The sequence below is a fragment of the Thermomyces lanuginosus genome (genome assembly GCF_041956635.1).
Source record: "Thermomyces lanuginosus strain ATCC 200065 unplaced genomic scaffold VTN49scaffold_32, whole genome shotgun sequence".
NCBI classification, from domain to species: Eukaryota; Fungi; Ascomycota; class Eurotiomycetes; order Eurotiales; family Trichocomaceae; genus Thermomyces; species Thermomyces lanuginosus.
Window position 1 is genome coordinate 582,431 of NW_027192366.1, and position 19,976 is coordinate 602,406.

Consider the following 19,976-nt stretch of genomic DNA (forward strand, 5'->3'; position numbering starts at 1 on the left):
TCCCATTAGGATGTTCCGATGACATTCAGGAACTCCAGCGACTGTGGAGCAAAGTCTGCCCTCGCGGTGAGGGAGGGGAAAAGGGGTGAACGACGGAGGCGGCGAGGGAGCTTCCCGAACCAGTACCAGCAGGGGGAATTCACGCCAACCCGCACGTCCGGAGGAGGAAAGAAGGTGGCAAGAGAAAGGCGCAGTTCAAGCGGGCTGGCAGGGTTGAGTAACTTTGCGGGGAGGTATACGGGCAGTTTGCAGATGAGATAAAACCGAGGACCAGGAACGGGGTTCACCCACACCCAGGTGAATCCGCAGGCGGCGGCGGGGTGGGCTGGAATCGGACTATCAGGGGAGATTTCTAACCAGTAGAAACCGGCTCTAAAATCGATCGCAGACGGGGGTTAAAGGAACGAGAGGGATCCTTAGTGTATGGGAGACCGGACACCGTCGGTCGGCAAGAAACGATTCTTATGAGACCGAAGCACAGTCAGCACGAAGTCGATGACTGAAAGAACGCAACATCACGTCTTCTGCAGGCCTCGCCGTGACAGAACAGGAGGCTACGGCACGCCGAGGACTTTTTTCCGGGCGCTCGACGCTCCGACTAGAAGAGAGGAAGCCCAAGCAGGAACTCACGTCGAACTGCAGCTGCGTCCCAGGCGAACTGCACCAATGCTTGCAATCCAAGGTCGAGCAGCGCTGCTCGAAGCCCGACCGAGTCAATCAAGGGAAAGGGAAACACGGTTCGTGGTGATCGGAGGGTTTGATCTTCTCACACGCAACGGCTTCACCGTTCAAGGTCGACTCCGGGAGGGCCGCTCTGGGGAAGCTTCACTCAGGAACCAACAACCGGGGTTCAGGGCCCGGCAAGCACGACAGCGAGGCACAGGAGACTAGTACGAGGGATCGCAGGAAACTTTCGAGAACCGAAATGCACAGACGGCGAGGGTTGTTGCACGCAATTCTCATCGAGGCGTTCTTGGGATGGGGCAGTTCGCTCCTCCCATGCGAGCAGGGATGCCTGAGGCACCCACGCTGGACGCTCCTTCCCCGTGTGTGCCGATCGAACGTGCTGTGGGCATCCAATTCAATAATTCTGACTAATCATCTATGGATGGAATTCTACGGAATGCGCCTCGGACTCCTTCTCACAGATCTAACTACCATTCGCCTCGACACAGAGAGTGCGGCCATGTCAACCCCGTGCGTTCGTCTCCAAGATCCAGGCGAACGGGGGCGTTTGAAACTCTCGAACTGTCCGAGAATGCTTATGTAACTAATCACGTGATGTGCAGGGAAATTACTATCACGTGATAGAAGAACCCTCGGATGATTACTAATCGCAGGGTTGCGGATTGCCCGAGCAGCGGAATCAGGGTGCATTCCGAGTCTTGGGTTTTCTTGACCCAGGGGGGCCCGTAACTGTCACTGAGAAACACAGGTACCGCATGAGCAGAGGCTGATCAAGTCGTGATAGTTATTATCTCTCAAATTCAGATTTGGTTTTCAGATTGAGATCGGATCAAACTGAATTTCATGATGATTCATGGCTCTTGCTTGGCCCAACTCAGCGAGCTCTCCCCACGGAGTACAATACGGAGTATGATGGTGATGTTGCAACCCTGGGGGCGGGCATCGGCCTTTGATACGCTCCAGAACGAGGACTCTTCGGGCTTGAACGGAGGGAGTTGCATGCTTGATAGGCTCGTTGTCAAATTAGCCATGTCGATGGGGCCCATAGATGCCGCCGTCACGCAGATGCATTCCCATTTGAAGGTTTCCCTTGGAACTTAGTCCTCGGATGGCATTCCATCTCTTACGAATATAGTGAGTAAATGAATAGAATATTCTATCTCCGTGGAACAGAATTCATCTGCAGTTGATAATTTCCGGTGAGGATGATGTGAATCTCCCCACTGCAGAGAAAAGTTGTAGGGCAAAATTTCAGAAAATAAAATAAGAAAAAAAAATCGAGGACCGCCCGAATCTCAGGCTAAACCCAAGAACCCCAAGCCCACACCACCATCTCGTCCCAGTCCGTGCTTCTTTTCCCGGCCCCTTTCTCTTCCTTTCTGCCCTCTCAGCTCTCTGAGACATTTCTCTCTTTCTTCTCTCCTCACTATAATCGCCTTTGCGCGGTCCGATCCGGTTCAGGGCCTCTTTTCGTTGCGTTGCCAAGGTGAATCCCTGAATTTTCCTCGCCGGTTTCGCGCGCTCCTCCGAGGTAAGTGCTGTTCATCTCCCTATAAGCATCTCCCAATGGGATCCCCGCCGTCGAATGGCTGCGGATGCCTGGACGGAAAAGAGACCCGGATGGACACGGGCGCGGGCATGCCATCCCATCTGTCACCGCCGTCGTGGTCGCCATCCGCCCCTGTCGGGCACCCGGAGAATCTTTTTCTGCGGCCTGGTGGGAAGACACAAGTAGACATCACATCATCTGCATCGCCCCTCTCAGTTCTGTGTCCTTGGATGTTAGGCTCACGTGTGGCGGCTTCCATCCAGGCTCCGTCGAGACTCGTTATCGCATCCTCTTTCGGTCGTCCCAAGTGACTAGCCATGTCCTCGTATTACGATCCGCAGAGCTGGCAGACTCCGGTGCGCCAGACCTCATGGGACCAGCCGGTGCCGCCGTCTCGCTCAGGTAAGGAATGTCGGGCACGGATTTCGTGGCATGATACTCATGCTCTGCAGGCGCCACCTCCGCCTCCCAGGGAGAGGACTCCCTGGCCTTTGCCTCGCAGTTTGATGGTACGATTAGTCCCTGTTCCAATCGGCTCGGAGTCGTGGAAGTGTTCATCGGCGGCCACGATGATGCCGAGCCTCTCTCTTGCCCAGGCGTCGCTGACTCGCAGCAGAGGTCGACCGTGCCATTGATAACCTGGTCAAGAGCGGCAAGTTCTTCCCAGGTCCCCGAAGAGACTCTATGCCGATGATGATCGGACGGCCCTACACGGATTACGGTAAGAGGCAATCCTGGACGCGTGGAAGGTCGGCCCCCCTAACCCGTCCCGGCCAGACCCGCGACTACTAGGTGGGATCCCGCCGCAGCGCCATCACTCGGTGAGCGATTTTGATCCGACTCGGATGCACCCCGCCGCTGGTCTGCAAGGGTACTACGCGACGCAGCGCTTCCAGGGCCGTCCTGCCGAGACGGACCAGATGCTCCAGGCGAAGCGCCGGATGGCGGCGCAGCGCGAACGAGAGCTCCGCAACTACCACCAGGAGCAGCAATACAACCGAAGTATGTAAACCTGGGCCCTTGTTGATTTTTTTTTTCTTTTTTTTGTTTGGTCGTCTGGTGTTGTGTTGTAAAAAAAAAAGCAAGAGGCGGGTGGTTTGTCCGGTCATTGTATAGTACAGAATTTTTAACGCGGTTCATTTCTTTTTTTCAAGGCCTTCTTGCCGAAATGTCCGGCAACAGGTCGGATCGATCCCTGAGTCCCGCGGCGATGAGCGAGGAGGGCCGGCGTGAATTGTTGGCGCGGCAGCACCGCGCTTTGTACGGCAATGATAGCCCGGCCTTCTTCCCCCCGGCCTCCTCTTTCAGCGGCGACGATGCGCACAGCGCGCGCGGTGAGAACGCGACCAGCGGCACCCCGGCCTCGACCAACAACGCAGTGCGGGGACCGTCTCCCCGTGGCACGGATCCTTTCGCCCCAAGCGAGCCGCTGGTGCCCGGCGCGACGGCCAACTCGTCTGCACCGGGCACCGCTGCGGCGGCAGGCAGCGGCGCAGGCGGCCGTCAGTCGCCGTCCCGGGCCAACAGCGCGTCGTCTCCGAACGCGGGCACGAAGCCGTCGTACGGCCTGTATGACTCGACAGCGGAGCAACCCGTCACGTCGACCTCGTCGCCCGGCGGCAAGGACTCGCCGTCGCGGACGCTGTCGTCGGGGCCGATCGGATCTGTGGGCCCGATTGGATCTCGTCCGTCGCAGCCGGCGACTAGCCAGGCGTCGAACTCTGGATTGGGTAAGCCTTAACTTTTTCCCGTCAACAATGCATCCGGCCTAATCCAGACAATGCAGGATCCTCCGGCAACGAGCGATCGACCTCCTCGGCATCCAACCCGGCGAACAACAAGGAGAGCAACAACCCCGTTGGTCTTGGCTGGAGCAACAGCAGCGGCGTGTGGGGCTCCAAGAACATTGGTGTTCCGGCGTCGGTCTGGGGTTGATTTTCTCTCTGTCTTCCTCTCTGTTCACGTTTTGATTCCCCCGGCTGATTTCTATGCTGCAACATCATGGCGTTGTATGGAAACCTGATTGTCACGATGTATTGGGTTTGTGTTGGCTTGATTGATGTTTTTCCCGGTTCCAAAGAGACGAGAAAAAAATGGCGCGTACATAAAGCATTTTTCTGGTCTTGGGGGAGCTTGTCATGTTGTCTTTTTGGTTGAGAAGGAATCGGGGTTGAGATTTCGGTGCAAAGGGGTCTTCATTTATTTCTTTTTTTTTTTCCCTTGTTACGCTGACTGGTATTAATGGCTGGTCTGGTCTTGGAGAGATTCTTTTTTATTACGGTCGGGCTGGATCATGGTTGGCCTACGGTCTTTTCGTCTTGCTTAGGAGGGGCCGGGGAGTTGGATTGTTTTTTGTGTGTTGTTTGTTAATTTGATTTTTGATTGTTTGGTCTTATTTAATCCACTCCTGGGTGTTTGGGTAATCTGGTTCATCTAATAGCCATTATCGGGAATTTCAGTGTCAGACTTGGTTGCCTTGGTTGGCACGACTTGCAGCTTGCTCAATCCACCTACGCGCCGTAAACACGCCGGAGACACCCTTTTCCTGATTCTTGCCCAGCCAGGGCTTGCGGGCCTCCCCGAGGACCGCACGACCCAAATAGTATACGAAATGGCCGAGCATGATCAGGACATAGGCAATGGGATACATCCAATGAACCGACAACCCCAACACCTCGACACCCATAATCACACCCCAGAAGTTGCCTGTCAGCATCGACAGATTCAGCAGCGCCGCGGACGCCAACCGGAAGATGAGCGGCGCCGTGGCGTAGAAGAGGGACAGGCAGATGGTGAATCCGACGAGGTAGCCCGCAACGGCGCCGTTCCAGGTCGCATCGCGGAAGGACTGGCGGTCGAAGATGGCAGCCTGGGTGCCGTTGATGAACATGGCCCAGAAGGCGAGCTGGCCGACGACTTCGTACATGGGGCGTTTGCTAACCAGGTATTCCTGCGTGACGTTGGAGAGGCCGTAACAGGTGGAGGCCAGCAGCGCGAAGAGGTCGCCTTTGACTGGGTCGACAGCCTGGCCGCTTGAGCCTGTCAGGTGGTCCGAGGCGATGAGCACGCCCATGCCGCCGATGCAGATCAGGATGCCAATGATCTGCGTGTAGTGGTAGCGGACATGGAGCAGGATGAAGGAGACGGCCATCACCACGACAATGGCCCAGAAGTTGATCAGCTGGGCGCTCATGATATTGGTGTAGCGGTATGCGAGCACAATGAAGTAGTTGCCTTCGACGTCGAAAAAGGCGAAAATGATATCTTTCTTCGTTAGTCCTCAGCCCTAAAGAGAAACATAAGGAGACGTACATCGCCAGCCATCTTTCCAAACCAAGCGCGCCCACTTCTTGATCCCATACTTGTAAAGGGTTATGGACGTAAATACCACGTTCAACACCACATACGTAAAAAACGTCTGAAAGGCCGGGATCGACGTCCCCCGCATTTGCAGCAGGGAGGTGAACGTGCTGGTCGAGGTGTTGAGAATGGCCAGGACTTGGCTAACAGCAATAATCAGTCTCATTTACTACATTTCCCAGTTCTTGATCTTCTTGCTCACCCCAGCAACAGGATAAGGTAAAATTCCTTGGTCCTCAAGAATGCAAAAAAGCCCTTCTTCTGGTCCAAGGCGTCGGCTGGGCTGGTGTCTCCGGACTGACTCTGGTTCTCCTGTGCCAGCTGCTGCTCCGGCACTGGATTTTCTTGCCTCGTCACGGCATCCTTGGAGGCATCATGACTGGAATGGGCTGGCGTTTCCTCAATCACCACGTGTTTGCTGTCAGCCATGGTGCTACACCGTCGAGCTGTCTGCGTATAGTTCCCTGATGTAGATAGGTAGATATCGCACTGAAGTCTCCGTTTTGCTTGCTATTGGAGCTTTCTTACCGTCGCGAGCGCAAAGCTCCTGAAGTCGCCCGCGCAGGCTATGTTGCAAAGTACATGAGAATGCTGCGATTTGTCTAGTTAATGTATTGTAGGAGGTGAGAAAAAGAGAAGTGTCGGCGATTTTCATCACAAGCCGCCACCACCAGAGAAAAAATCGAAGCTGCTCATGATTGGTTCTTTTATTGATTGACGTGGGGAGTGGTCTGGGCTCTGCGCGATGATTAGTCATTTCCGAGTCACGTGCGAACCTTCTCCCTGCAGCCGGGTCTTGACACACGCTGCTCGGACGGTCAGGCCTCCTCGGATCTGCTCATCTGCCGAGCTGCTCTCGCTTGTCGAATCTTCATCTCTGGGATTGGGGCGGGGTTGCTGGTGGTTTCATCTCGTTCCTTGACCTTTTTGCTCCACCTGTTTTTGATCTGCAGTGACTTATAGTGTCGGAAAAGTCCGCCGCAGAAGACGCCTCGGTTCCGGGAACACACGACTAAAAGTAAATTAGGAACTTAATGGGCATTCCCTTCGCGTGCGCAATCAAAGCATGGTGATAATGTCACCTGTGCAGCCAGTGCTGATGCAAGGCACACGTCCATCCATCAAGCTCCATGCGCTAGAACGCCCATGCCGGCATGCAACCCTAATTTTGTCACCCTGCTCTGTACCATGTTTCTCGCCGGCTGTAACCGAGTCCCGTAGCAAGCTGTCAGCGTCCCGAGTTCCCAACAGAACGATCGATCTTCGGCATGGAACACTTTTAGAAAAGCTCCCGCAGCATAAACCTTGATTGCTCCCTCACTCATCCCAATCTAGTCGCTGCACGTCATCCAGCTCCAGTAGTCCCCTCCTGCATGCCAAAATCCCGCAAATCATCGGTTCCCTTGACCAGCTGCGCTTGCTAATCCTCTGCTGCCACGTCCCGCCATCAGGTCGCTGTGCATGCGACTTTCCCGCGCGGTTGATATACATAGAGACGAGCGATGCTCGGAGCTGACGGAAGACGGCGCTAAGGCCCTGCTGGTCCAGCTCGGGTGCCTATCACATCATCGCACTTGCATTTTCCCAGGAAGGTGCCCACCCTGCTGCTCCTGCCGTGCCTGCCCTCCTGTAGACAGAAAACCCCAACCCGAAAAAACGAAAAATTTCATTTCAAAGAAAATTTCCGTTTTGGTCCACCTCTGATTCTTCCTCCAAAATTACTCTCCGCTTCATCGTTCCCTCGCTCCATCGCCGTCAGTCCGTCCGTCCGCCCGCCTGCCCGTTTTGCCATCCCGTCGCCTCCCCTAGTTGTCGCTTGCCGTCCTTCCGTTCGCTCCCCCCGCATCCGCGCCTGCTCTCGTGTTCTGCGCCCTCCGGGGTTTTTGGCGCCGGACTTCCCGGACGTCATCACTCACCCCATCTATCGACATGGCTCTGGCGATCCGCCCGCCGCAGGAGCGCAAACGTGTCAAGGTCTACGAGCTCCGCGACAATGACTGGTTTGATCGCGGAACTGGATTCTGTACCGGTGAGGTGGTCGGGGTAGGTTTTTTCTCGCCTCGCGCCCGAATGCGTTATCTGACCAGCCCGTGCAAAGGACGTTCCCAAAATCTTTGTTGAGTCGGAAGATGAGGCCGGTCGGATTCTCCTCGACACCGTCATCCGCAAGGATGAGTCCTACCAGAAGCAGCAGGGTGCGCGCGATTTTTCTGAATCTCCCGCTGGCAGGTAACTGATGGCACGGCAGAGACCTTGATTGTGTGGACGGAGAGCAATGGCGTGGATATGGCTTTAAGCTTTCAGGAGGCCGAGGGCTGTGCTGCGATCTGGTGAGTGCCTGGTGGGCGGTCGTATCCTTCAGAGCTGGCCCGAAGCTGATGCGCGCCCGATTGACAGGGACTATGTCAACAATATCCAGGCGCAGATGATCGCACTGGCTGGAGGTTCGTCGTCCCCGCCCTGGCGGAATTCCCTTGTTGATCCCGATGTAGATGAAGCTTTGTCAGAAGACGCCATGGACTCCTATAACCCGTCCATCACTCTGCCTTCCCCCGAGCTAGGCAACCTGGCCGAGATCGAACAGGCCGTACGCGCTGCAAGCGTATCGCCGAGCGGTCGCGATGCCTTGAGCAAGTTTATCCTACATGAAGACTACATCCGCAAGCTGGTCCCGCTGGTCGAGATGGCTGAGGATCTGGAAAGCCTGCCCGATCTGCATCGCCTATGCAACATCATGAAGACGATAATTCTTTTGAACGACAACTACATAATCGAGTTTGTCGTTACTGATGGAATTATCGAAGGCGTCGTCGGCGCGCTCGAGTGTACGTGCCGCATCATCCTAAGCTTGGTACGAAAGAGCATCTTTCACTGACTGACTACTTTTTCAGATGATCCCGAGTTCCCCACGCACAAAGCCAACCACCGACAGTATCTCTCCGATAAGGCGCGGTACAAGGAAGTGGTTCCAATGAAGGATGAGAGGATTCAGGACAAAATTCGGCATACATGGCGTCTCCAGTATCTCAAGGATGTCGTCCTCGCCCGCATTCTCGACGATCCCACATTTTCCGTGCTCAACTCCCTAATCTTTTTCAATCAAGTCGACATCATCAATCACATACAATCGAATGCCTCGTTCCTGAAAGAGCTCTTCGCCATCTTCGACCCCAGAAACACCGACCAGCAGCGCAAGGAGGATGCGGTCAGCTTCCTGCACCAATGCGCAACCATTGCAAAGAACCTGCAGGCGTCAGCCCGCGCGTCCTTGTTTACCAATTTCATCAATCATGGCCTTTTTGCCGTCATTGCGTTCGCCATTAAGCACTCGAAACCCTCCATGCGCACTACGGGGATCGACATTCTCGTCGCGCTCCTCGACCATGATCCTGTCTTGGTGCGCGGTTACATGCTCAAAGCCGTGGCGGAGAAGAAGACGCCGCTTACCGACACGCTGATTGCCCTTCTTCATACCGAGGCAGACATGGGCGTTAAAATTCAGCTGGCCGATGCCCTCAAAGTCTTTCTGGATCCCCAGATCCCGGCGCCGGATCCTACGACTAGAGTGGGCGCCGAATTTCTCGCAAAGCTCCGCCCATCAAACGCTGCCGCCGAGACGGTTGGACAGGCTTACTTCGAGGAATCGGCGCGAAAACTGTTCGCGCCTTTCAAGACCCTTGAGGGTCGCTCATCAGGTACGTATACAAGGGCCCTGTGTATGATTCGGAGCTGATCAATGATTATCAGTTGCGGATTTGTCCTTCCATGAAATCACGCTATTTTCCCACCTCACCGACATCCTGACCTTTTTTGTTCGCCAACATCTCTTCCGATGCCGGAATTTCATCCACGGCGAGAATCTTGTGCCTCGCGTCGCCCAACTTTTGACCGTTCCACAAAAACACCTCAAGCTCAGTATGTGAACCCCTTGATGACGATTGGACAAAGCAGGCTGACATTTTTCTAGCCGCACTCAAGTTTTTTAAGACCTTGGTCAATCTGCAGGATACGTTCTACCTGGCCCAACTCACTCATAACAACATTTTCGGCCTTATTCTTGACATTATCCTTGAAACAATGCCTCGCGACAACCTCCTGAATTCTGCATGCCTTGAATTGTTCGAATATATCAGGCGGGAAAACATCAAGCCAGTTATCACTCATCTCGTCGAGAAACACCGCGATCAACTCAAGGCGATTACCTACGTCGATACATTCCAAAATCTGATCCTGAGATATGACCAGCTCCAGGGCAACGGCGTCGGGTCGGGCATCCTCATCGACCGCTCGGACGAAAGCCCCACGTCGCAGCGGGGCCCCGTAAACGGACAGCGTTGGCAGGGCGTTCGGGAAATGGATGCGGCGGAGGAGGAGTATTTCAATACCTCGGATAGCGAAGAAGAGGTACCATTTGAAATATTTTGTTCTAGTTTGAATCCGTGCTGACCAATCCTGCAGGATGCTCGCAAGGATGCCACGGCCGCGAATCAGTCGGCCGGCCCCGTGAAGCTAGTGGATTATCCAGACGACGACGAGGAAATCACTGACTCGAAGCCCGAGTCAGAGCCACGGGCAGAAGAGGCTGAGCTACCGGTGCCGACCGGGAACCCGGACACCCCGTCGAGTCCTGTTCCTCCTTCGGCGCCGCAGACGCCACCAGAAAGAATCTCAGAGAAGCGCCGGCGGGACGCTGAAGATGATGATGAATTGATTCGACTCAGCCAGAACGGACCCAAACGACGGTCGAGCAGCGCGAGCTCTGGAGGTTCGACGCACGAACGGCGGCGGAAAAGCCCAGGCAGCGAATCAACTGCAATTCGCAGGAAATCGTCCAGCTCTTCGACGGGTGGTGTGCAAAAGAAGATTGCCATCAACCTAGGAGCGGCTCTGAAATCTTCGGTCGAGATGGAGTCGATTCAGCTGGACGAGTCCGAGGATCGCGGTGAGCAGGATCGTAGTATGGATTCCAACACCAGCACAAGCGGCGGCGGGTAGATAGTCGCACGGACCGGACTTCAGATTGCTTCCTGCAGGTCGGGTCTTGCATGGTACTTGTTTTTGGTGTACACGCTTGCTTTATTGCGAACGGTTTTTCATGCGAAAGATACCCAGGAGATGGCATGGATTTACGGGTAGATTTCGGGCTACGGCACGGTGTACTTCGGGTAACAGTGGTTTCGAGATGGCATTGATGTTCTTCTTCGGTCCCTGCGGTGGTCTAATTCGATACCTCACTGTTCTCGGTGTTAGACGGCGCTCAATCCTGGCCGTTGATGTATTTGATATATCGTTGGGAGGACAACATCGGCATTTGCGGCGTCGTGTTTGTTTTGATTTCCCCCTTCGGCACGGGATGTGCCGCAATGTTTAGGGGCTGTTTCGTACGGCGTTGAGGCAGGTTATGGTTTCTGTGATCGGGTTTTGCGTTCGATTCCGCTCATGGGATAGTTTCCTGGAGTCTGGGTTGAGTGTGGATAGGCTTCTAACGGGCGTGGCTCTTGAATATGATCAGCAGACATTGTCTCGTGACTACTGTACTTCATGCGTAAAATGCTAGGGGTGCAATGGGGTATCATCATGACCATTAAGCGTAAAATAAGAATACAGTCATGCCAATCCGGCTCGCCGAAATAGATCCTTGATGACATCTCCGCCGCCAGAAGGCTGCGCGGGTACAAGTCCCGGCGTCTGCGGGCCACTACCCCAAGGCGACTGTGGTGGATTGGGCCCATGTGCATGGACACTCCATCCATCGTCCTGGACTCGCTGATGACCAAAGAGATCCTGAAGGGAAATCCGTTGGCCGGTTCCCACAGCGCTCGTCGGATTCTGATGATGCGGCTGTAGCTGAGCAGGCTGAAGCGGAGGAAGACTGGCGGGTCGCGCGGCAGCAGCAGCACGCTCCTTGGCCTGCCGGAGAGACTCGCCGGCCTTTACGGCAGACTCGTAAATGACGCGGGCGTTAATCCTGCGCGTTTCGGCGGTGGAATTCGGTGGTGGTTCGGAGTATATCCACAAACCGTGGATGCGCGGGGTTGCCGCGGTCGTCGAACCGTTCTGTACCGGCTGTTCCAGGCCATTTTCGTCATTGTCATCGTCTGTTTTGAGGATCACAAACTCCTCCGTTAACTCGATATTCTCGCCGCTTGTCAGCCGTAGATCGAAGTTGTTCAGGCCGCGACGGTTCAAAACAAAGACGTTGTACCGCTCCTCGCCCCAGCACGGACCGGGCTCGAGCTGGCACACAAAGAGGGTGCCCTCGACGCCGCTCTTTTCCCATTGCCGTGTCTCGGCGTTGAAGTCGTAGACAACGGCGTAGGGTGCTAGCGACAGTAAAGTGCGGATGGAGGGGTTGTAGCGACGGAGGACGGAGAGGTTGAGCTCTTCATTAGTGCGGGTGGGCGGCGGGATATTGTCCGGCAGTTGCTGAGACTGCTGAGCGTCGCCCGGTGCTGCGTCGGAGTCTTCGTAGTCGGAGGCTATTGTCGGTGGCTGTGGGATGCCGCTGCTGCGGTGGTTGCGCGGCGACGGATGGTGATTATTATTATTGCTGGGATGGGAATGGCTGTTTGGTGGACGGGCGCCCCGGCCTTTGCGCGGTGTCACTTTTCTCTCCATCGAACCAGAGACTTGGGAAACAACTGAGCTGTCTGCTAAGGTCATCCGCGATGGCTTCAGAGCGGTGGCCCGGTGATGATGGCATATTTCCGTTTTAGGATTGGCTAGGCTTTATTTTCGCTGCCGAACGCCGGCAGAATGAACTCTCTTTGAACCCTGAGAAGTACACGGGACCAAGTAAAGTCGTATTTTCTTGTTCTAGACCACGAGAATGCTTCACGCGCTCCCTCCAAGCCGTCCCGAGTCTTGCACCACGTGCCTTTTGGTCATTCTTGTCTCCGTTTAAGTCCATAGAACGCCTGCGCCCGCGCCCGCGCCCCTCGTTCCACGCCCGCTTCAAGGTTCCGGAATGCAATTCTACCTACGAACGCTATATTCCAGTCGCTAATAGTGTGTGTGGTCTGAATTTCTCTCAGTAGTCTACCTTAGGAAGCTTTTTGCAGTCCATGTGCGGGAAACCGTCCGGACGACCTTACGTCGAATTTTGAAACAGAGAGCGATGCGAATAGTCCCGGCGCCCCGCCGTCATGTCCTCCCGAGACGATTCTCCCTCAGCACAGCCGTCCGAAGATGGCCGCCACTCCCGCCATGACCAGGATGACCAACAGGATCAGCTACCCGCCCTCCTGCGCGCCGTCAGAGCGCGCAAGGCCGAGTATATCCGGCCTCGAACCGTCCGAGTCAAGGTCGGCACCTGGAATGTGGCCGCCATGGCCGGCACCGAGCGTGACCTCGCACAGTGGTTTGTGCAGGGGAAAGAAGTCCCGAACCGCTTTAACACCTCCGAGCATGACGCGGGCTCCGCGGACTCCACAACCGGCGGCGGATCACAGAACCGTCCCGAAGATGTGGGCATCTATGTGCTAGGGCTGCAGGAGATTATTGATGTGTCGTCGCCCTCGGGCGCACTCAAGCCATATACCGATCCGGCTCCTTCGAACCGCTGGAAAGCCGCCCTGGAGCGGGCGCTGCCGTCCGGGTACCTGCTCATCTCCGAGGTGCAGCTGGTCGGGCTGCTGCTGCTCGTGTACGCGGCGCCCAATGTCGCGCCTACTATCTCGTCTGTTAGCTCGACGACCGTCGGGACTGGCCTGATGGGCTACATGGGTAACAAGGGCGCGGTAATCACGCGTATCTTGCTCGGGGAGACCACTCGCATTGTCTTTATAAACTGTCACCTGGCCGCCGGCGCCGACAAGGGCAGCCTGGACCGGCGCAACTGGGACGCGGCGCAGATCATCAGCCGTGCCAAGTTCGATGCTCTCGACCCGGACGTCGAGGGCTATGATGACTCTGCGGAGACAATCGGCAAAGAGGACTTTGCGTTTTGGTTCGGCGACCTCAACTACCGCGTCGACGATGTCCCCGGCGATGATGTTCGCCGGCTTCTTTCCCTGCACACTCGAAATGAGTATGACGCGAAGCGTAAACACCGGAAAAGACCGGAGGGCGATCCGCCGTCACCAGTTCTCGTTGCGGAGGAGGGCTCTGACGAGACTTCGGGTGATGACTCGAACAAATCGTCCGATGGCGGCGATGAGGCCGACGCGGACAAGATTCCGGAGGAGTCGGATCCAACATCGCTCCTCAATACCTTGAATACACTGCTCACACACGACCAGCTTCGCATTCAGCAGCAACAGCGCAAGGCCTTTCACGAGGGCTGGCGAGAAGGCTCGATCCGATTCCTACCAACCTACAAATACGACATTGGCACCATTGCCACGTTTGACTCGAGCGAGAAAAAGCGCGGGCCGAGCTGGTGCGACCGGATCCTGTACCGGTCGAAGCGCGACCTGTTGAATTACCAAAAGCGGGTCAAAAGGGAGGAGGAGGCGCGCCGACGGGACGAGGAGATGAAGGCGCGTGGCGTAGACAAGGCGGCCGATGACGAGGGTGTTCTGTTTGAATATGACCCGGAGACGGACGGTGCCAATGACGAGGACGAGGACGCGGCCACGGCCGCTGCTGATAACACGTCTGCAAAGTCCGAGTCGTCCGACGACGAAGATGAGGATGATCGAATCCAGCTGACGTACTACACTTCGCATCAAGGGATTCTGTCGTCGGACCATAAGCCGATCGACGCCGAGTTTATAATTACGTATGACGCGGTGATCCCCGAACTTAAGGCGACTGTCTACCAGGACGTGGTGCGGCAGCTGGACCGCGCGGAGAACGAGGCGCGACCAAGCCTGACCGTAGTGATTGATCATCATCATGATGAGGAAGAAGATTTGCGTGACACGTCGTACGACCGGAACGCGATTTATCTTGGGCGAGTGCCATATGCGGTGCCGGTCAGCCGCGAAATGATTATCGCGAACACGGGCAGCGTCCCCGCAACGTTCAACTTCGCATCGAGGTTGATTGGCAGAGAGCAACCCGAGGGGGCGACGAACCCGCCCGCGTGGCTGGATGTCAAGGTGCACTGGCCGATGGACGAGCCGGCCGCGGACAAGAAAGACAAGGAGAATCCGATAGAGAAGTACACGCTGTTACCGGGAGACTCGGTGACGGTGGAGGTCACGGCGTGTGTTACGCATTTGGACTACGTGCGGCCGCTGAACGCAAACGAGGCCAAGGTGGAGGACATTCTTGTGCTGCAAGTCACAGGAGGCCGAGATCATTTCATTCCGATCTACGGACGGTGGCTGCCGACGTGCTTTGGACGATCACTCGAGGAACTCACGCGGATGCCGGAAACGGGGGCGCGGAGCCTGGCGGGGATGAGTGCGGAGGAGATCCAGCAGCAAGCGCAGCAGCCGCGGTTGTCAGCGCCGCGGGAGCTTTTCCGGCTGACGGAGGCGATCACAAGTACGGTGGAGCGGGCAGTTGCGGAGTGGGAAATGACCCGAGGAGGGAGCGATCCCTCTAACAGCGCTGAAGATAAAGATAACACCCCACCGTGGCAGACGGAGCCGCATGGGGTCTGCTGGCCGTTTAGTCCAGAAACCTGGATGCTGCGGGACGAAGCAACCCGGCCAGCGTTACTTGCGGCGGTGCGCGAGGCGCTGGACACTGGTGAACGGAACATCATCTCCGTCTTCCCTGCAGAGGTCCCCGCGCTGCACCGGCTGGAGGTCCTGGCCGAGACGCTAGTCTCATTCCTGCGGTCCCTACGCGACGGGATCATCCCTGCTGACATCTGGCGCGACATGGAAGCACAGATGGCGGCGCGCGACCGTGCCAAGGTTCCCTGGTCGTCTCCCGAGGAACTGCAGGCCTGGGTCCTTGACGCGCTCGCTGTCTCGCCCGTTCACAGCGTTTCCTTCACGTTCGTCACCTTCATGCTCAACCAGATCGCTAACGAGGTTGCACCGCCTACAAACCCGGCCGCCCTGCCAGCCTCAATCGGCAAACCGCCAAACCCATCGCCCACCTTTCCTCCTCCTACTTCCTCCGAGGGACCACTCGCATCCATCCTCGCCCCGATCCGCCGTCAACACACAGAGCCTAGCCTCCCGAACTCTCCCCGCGAGAGCCAGCAACAGGAGCAACAACAATCGCATGAGAGTACTAGAAGTGCTGGTAACGACTCCCGCCGCGCTGCCGTCGAATCCACCCTCTCCGCATTCTTCTCAGACCTCATGATCTCAACATCCATCCCCACGCCTACAAAGGATAAAGACCGCCGCGCGTGGGAGGAGCGTAAGAAGATGGTTATTGCAGCATTCTTGCAGCCGACTAGCACGCCGAATACGAGGGACGTGACGGAGGAGCCACCGAAGCCGTTGCCTGCTCCCTGAAATAATCTGTCCACCTTATTTGTTGGGTTTGTACTTGTACAGTATTCCCTTGGGTGGTTTATTCGTGTTTGCTGTCTAGATTGATAGATTTTGGACAATGCCGACGTCGGCAATTTGATTGTAATGTCTTTTTGGAAGGGCGCGAATAATGCAATGAATTCCTCATTAGAATAAATTGACCGCCATTAGATCGTACACGAAGGACCAGGAGAACATAGGAGATGGCAGTACATTACAAAGATACATGATACATGATTAACATTACATCTCCTCCCAGCTTGTCCCCCTGCCAACGGGCAGTTAATCCTTCGCAGCCGCCCTCCTTTTCAGAAACAACAATCCCCCAACCCTCTCAAGGCACCGCCCGGCAATCCGTCCCGGCAGCACCGCCACCGACATCGCCGTTTGGGTCGGAACAACGATCATCGCACAGATCCAGTCCAGCAGGATCAGTGCGGCACGCGGACGATTCGCTCCCTCCGCCGTGCGCTGTGCCGCAGCTGCCAGCGCGATGGCGTCCCGCACTTGGTCTTCCAGTTGCTGCAGCCGCGTGTCGGTCTGGTGGGCCATGACCGTTGTTCGTCTTTCGTATCGACGTACCGCGCGCTTCAGTGCGTCGAGCTCGGGTTGGACTTCACGGCGGACTTCGCGGGCGATTTGCAGGAGAGCATCTGAGGGCGAGGAGGACTGTCCGTTGTCGCCTGGACTGGTAGACTTGCTGCCCTCCGCAGCCACTCTGTCGGCAACGTGCGCTTCCAATTCCTCAAGACGCTTCACGACGTCGCCGAGTTTATCGACGTCGACGGCTGTCTCGCTGGGTCCCTCGATGACGCGCTGGAGATGAAGCGTGCGGGCGTGCACCATGCGTAGCAAATGTGCAAATGGTCGAATCTCGGCCGCCAGCAGGAAGATTGTCAGGTTGTAGTTCGAGACTAGTCCCTCCGATGGCCGGGAGAGGGCGCCTCTCACGGTGTGCAAAAGCCATGCTCCAATGACTGGGAACACAAAGCACGCGACTAGCGCAGCGAGCTCGTGGACGTGTAGTTCACGAACGGCTTGTTCTTTCGCCAACTCCTTGCTGCGATCCTTGACCCTATGTGGCTCATCTTCTCCCACGTCATCTTTGGGCTTCTCGGAGTCAATGTCCGCAAAGGTGCTCGTCTTGATCCGACGAATCACCTGAGCCGACCGATACCACTGCCTACACTTTGTCAGCCGGTAACTATCTTTGCAGATTCGTAAAAGCATAACATACCACGGCAGTCGCACCGACCAGTTAAGGAAAACTGCCGCAAGAAATAGCAGTGTCGCATCGGTCAGCACGGCGCTTCCATTTTGAAAAAAGAGCCCGCCGATAGCAGGGAGCAAAGCCAACGCCAACGGAATCGAATGCCAATGTGATTCCTCTTGTACCAACTCATCCAAGTTCTCCGGATCCTTCGGCCGCGGAAACAGCAGGTCATCCGTCGAATCGCGAAGAGACTGCCTCGCCTCCGAGATGGTATCGGAGAAGGTTGAATTCCGCCGAGTTACTGGCTGTTGCAAGGGAGTGGTGTCGCCGGTCGAAACCGACCTTCCTGCTTGCGGACGCTGCCTCAGCGACGCCGCATACGACATGCGCGGCGCGTGTGCCCCCGTCATAAAGGCTGTCGCATGCTGGGATGATGAAGACGAGGAGTTGTCGGCCATGACGTAACGAGTAATATCAACTAAAGAGGGGGGAGTTCGAAATCCAACAGACCCTAAAGGGCCCTCATCAGCGGACTCGAGAGGAATCAATCAACGCGTCATTTCGCGCACGTAGGATGCCTGGGATTTGCCGGTTCATCGTCCATGCCGGTATATCCATTGGATATCAGCCCGCAGGGACCGTTCGAGCCTCAGATGATTCACAGATGCTGCGGGACCGGGCTACCAAGTGGGTCACCAAGCCAGAGCCGCGGAGCTTATATAGTCTCCACCCTAAGCCCTAAGTAATTGCTGCATCAGGCAACATGCTAAAGAGTTGAACGTCTGCTTGAATAGTGACGAGTGATAGGCCAACTGGCTTATTCAGAGATGCAGAGATTCTTAATAGGATAAATTCCTGCGTTTTCCGGCCCTCACATACTCGACTCAATAGAGTTTAGTAGTTGTGAATCAAACCGTTGGCGCCTGTCCAGACCAATCGGCAGCCGACGATCTCCATATACCCCGCTGCGCCTGAGCAATCAGATGCTTATGGCGTCCAGCCTCTGCCAATTAGGGCTATCTCTATTGAACCCCAAATGAGGTAAGGTCTTCTGCTGCCAACTCTATACATCACACTTTTCATCCCAGATACTGGCTGTTGATGCTGGGAATAACGCTTGTAAACATAGTCTTCATGCACGATCAATCGGCCCTGAATAAAAATGGCACCTCAATTGGAGGCAAGAGTATTTAAGGATCGGGGATCGGACTGTAGCTTCTCATCTTCGTATCTTCGTATGCTGCACGATCTTAAGGAATACTATGTGCAATCGTCAAGATCTGCATCATTTCGTCCTTCTGGCCAGTTGAAGGCAATATAAGGCTGCATTAATACGCAGATATCTGCCGTGACCGCTCAGAAGATCGATTGCCTTCGTCCGCCATGGATTCCACAGAAGCACCCATATACTCCATGGCCGTGATCAGTTTCGCGGCCTCTCTGTCTGGATTCCTCCTGTGCATCTCTCCGTTAATCTGCCAGGTGTCGCACCGCAACCTCGCTGCGTCATGCCTGATCGGCTATATGATGATCAGCGACGCATTCTATGCCCTCAACGCCCTCATTTGGTCCCACGGAGATGTCAACTCCTGGTGGGACGGCGCCGGGCTTTGCGACATCGAAGTCAAAATCCAGATTGCCACCCAGATTGCCCTCCCCGGAACGCTCTTCTGCATCTTCTACACCCTGGCGGACGTGATGAACACAGATCGAGCGACGTTGGTGCCGACCAGAGCAGAGCGTCTACGCAAGCAGGCACTCGAAGTTACATTCTGCTTTGTGATCCCGCTGGTTGCCATGGCGCTGCATTTTATCTGCCAGCCGTTTCGGTACGGTATCCTCGGTGTGACGGGCTGTGCGCAGAGCTTCGATGAGAGCTGGGTGTCATTTGTGTTGGTGTATGGCTGGCCGCCTGTGATCTGTCTGCTGGCAGCAGTGTACTGCGGTGAGTATAAGAGACGAAGCTCAAGGAACTCATCAACTAACATTACAAGTCATTGTCGTCGTCCGCCTGATCAAATACAAGACAGAGTTCTCTCGAATCCTCGGCTCCATGGGAAACCGCATGAACGCCCACCGTTTCCTGCGCCTCTTCTGGCTTTCCTCGATTATGATCCTGATCATCCTGCCGCTGCAGACATGGGTCTTCTACACTCAGGTGGTGGCCGCCATCCCCTTCCACCCATTCTCCTGGGAAAAAGTCCACGGGCCGGACTGGAACACTATCGTCATGGTCGACACGCTCAACCAGGTGCAGTATCAACCGTGGATCTCCGTCGGGGGAAGTGTTCTTCTCTTCCTCTTCTTCGGTTTGAGCCCCGAGTCGTTGGAGATGTACCGCCAGTACCTCGTGCGTCTTGGGCTGGGTCGGTGGTTCCCCTCTCTGAATACTCCGCGTCCTCCAACGTCGTTCACGTTCAAGTTTTTTTCGAGAATCAGCAAAGGGGCACAATCTCTGTTCAGCTGGACGGCTTCTCGCTCTATGTAAGTATTCATCACGCAGCTCTTGTCAGCGGATCTAACGATAGACAGAGCCACATTCGCCAGTTTTCCGTCCTCTTTTTCGGCAAAGCTCAGTAACCAGTCAAGGTCGAGCAGCGACGAAAAGCAAACTATTACCCCGGTGGACACGATCACTGCTCCTCATGAAATTCATCAACGTTGCGATTGCATTGTTTGATCTAGGCATATATATTTTTTTTATATACACCGCATTTATGACTGATGATTCCCATGACCGTGTATTCCATGCTCCTGCTTCTGATTTAGCATTTTTACGAAA

The 19,976-nt window shown here is 55.6% G+C and overlaps 9 protein-coding genes across 9 annotated transcripts; 5 read left to right on the top strand and 4 right to left on the bottom strand.

The window, feature by feature from the left end:
- Positions 1-5: 5 nt before the first annotated feature.
- On the bottom strand, positions 6-1,076 carry VTN49DRAFT_4983 (uncharacterized protein; the record flags this gene model as incomplete). Its single annotated transcript, XM_069412989.1, has 4 exons — positions 6-372; positions 440-461; positions 631-762; positions 1,025-1,076. 4 exons carry the CDS (start codon positions 1,074-1,076, stop codon positions 6-8), a joined length of 573 nt encoding a protein of 190 aa, XP_069266902.1.
- A 1,477-nt stretch (positions 1,077-2,553) lies between these two features.
- Positions 2,554-4,171, top strand: VTN49DRAFT_4984 (uncharacterized protein; the record flags this gene model as incomplete). The annotated part of the gene is made up of 6 exons (XM_069412990.1): positions 2,554-2,638; positions 2,689-2,745; positions 2,853-2,957; positions 3,014-3,238; positions 3,391-3,966; positions 4,023-4,171. The coding sequence occupies 6 exons, from the start codon at positions 2,554-2,556 to the stop codon at positions 4,169-4,171; spliced, it is 1,197 nt and encodes a 398-aa protein (XP_069266903.1).
- A 526-nt stretch (positions 4,172-4,697) lies between these two features.
- VTN49DRAFT_4985 (uncharacterized protein) lies at positions 4,698-6,025 on the bottom strand (the record flags this gene model as incomplete). The annotated part of the gene is made up of 3 exons (XM_069412991.1): positions 4,698-5,500; positions 5,549-5,739; positions 5,799-6,025. 3 exons carry the CDS (start codon positions 6,023-6,025, stop codon positions 4,698-4,700), a joined length of 1,221 nt encoding a protein of 406 aa, XP_069266904.1.
- Positions 6,026-7,525: 1,500 nt separating this feature from the next.
- VTN49DRAFT_4986 (uncharacterized protein) lies at positions 7,526-10,591 on the top strand (the record flags this gene model as incomplete). Its single annotated transcript, XM_069412992.1, has 9 exons — positions 7,526-7,639; positions 7,695-7,791; positions 7,845-7,926; positions 7,994-8,040; positions 8,089-8,421; positions 8,488-9,291; positions 9,344-9,511; positions 9,564-10,000; positions 10,055-10,591. 9 exons carry the CDS (start codon positions 7,526-7,528, stop codon positions 10,589-10,591), a joined length of 2,619 nt encoding a protein of 872 aa, XP_069266905.1.
- A 100-nt stretch (positions 10,592-10,691) lies between these two features.
- VTN49DRAFT_4987 (uncharacterized protein) lies at positions 10,692-10,967 on the top strand (the record flags this gene model as incomplete). The annotated part of the gene is made up of 1 exon (XM_069412993.1): positions 10,692-10,967. The coding sequence occupies one exon, from the start codon at positions 10,692-10,694 to the stop codon at positions 10,965-10,967; it is 276 nt and encodes a 91-aa protein (XP_069266906.1).
- Positions 10,968-11,203: 236 nt separating this feature from the next.
- Positions 11,204-12,214, bottom strand: VTN49DRAFT_4988 (uncharacterized protein; the record flags this gene model as incomplete). Its single annotated transcript, XM_069412994.1, has 1 exon — positions 11,204-12,214. One exon carries the CDS (start codon positions 12,212-12,214, stop codon positions 11,204-11,206), a length of 1,011 nt encoding a protein of 336 aa, XP_069266907.1.
- A 527-nt stretch (positions 12,215-12,741) lies between these two features.
- Positions 12,742-15,963, top strand: VTN49DRAFT_4989 (uncharacterized protein; the record flags this gene model as incomplete). Its single annotated transcript, XM_069412995.1, has 1 exon — positions 12,742-15,963. The coding sequence occupies one exon, from the start codon at positions 12,742-12,744 to the stop codon at positions 15,961-15,963; it is 3,222 nt and encodes a 1,073-aa protein (XP_069266908.1).
- Positions 15,964-16,263: 300 nt separating this feature from the next.
- Positions 16,264-17,652, bottom strand: VTN49DRAFT_4990 (uncharacterized protein; the record flags this gene model as incomplete). The annotated part of the gene is made up of 2 exons (XM_069412997.1): positions 16,264-17,164; positions 17,219-17,652. 2 exons carry the CDS (start codon positions 17,650-17,652, stop codon positions 16,264-16,266), a joined length of 1,335 nt encoding a protein of 444 aa, XP_069266909.1.
- A 925-nt stretch (positions 17,653-18,577) lies between these two features.
- On the top strand, positions 18,578-19,874 carry VTN49DRAFT_4991 (uncharacterized protein; the record flags this gene model as incomplete). The annotated part of the gene is made up of 3 exons (XM_069412998.1): positions 18,578-19,139; positions 19,189-19,678; positions 19,727-19,874. The coding sequence occupies 3 exons, from the start codon at positions 18,578-18,580 to the stop codon at positions 19,872-19,874; spliced, it is 1,200 nt and encodes a 399-aa protein (XP_069266910.1).
- Positions 19,875-19,976: the final 102 nt, after the last annotated feature.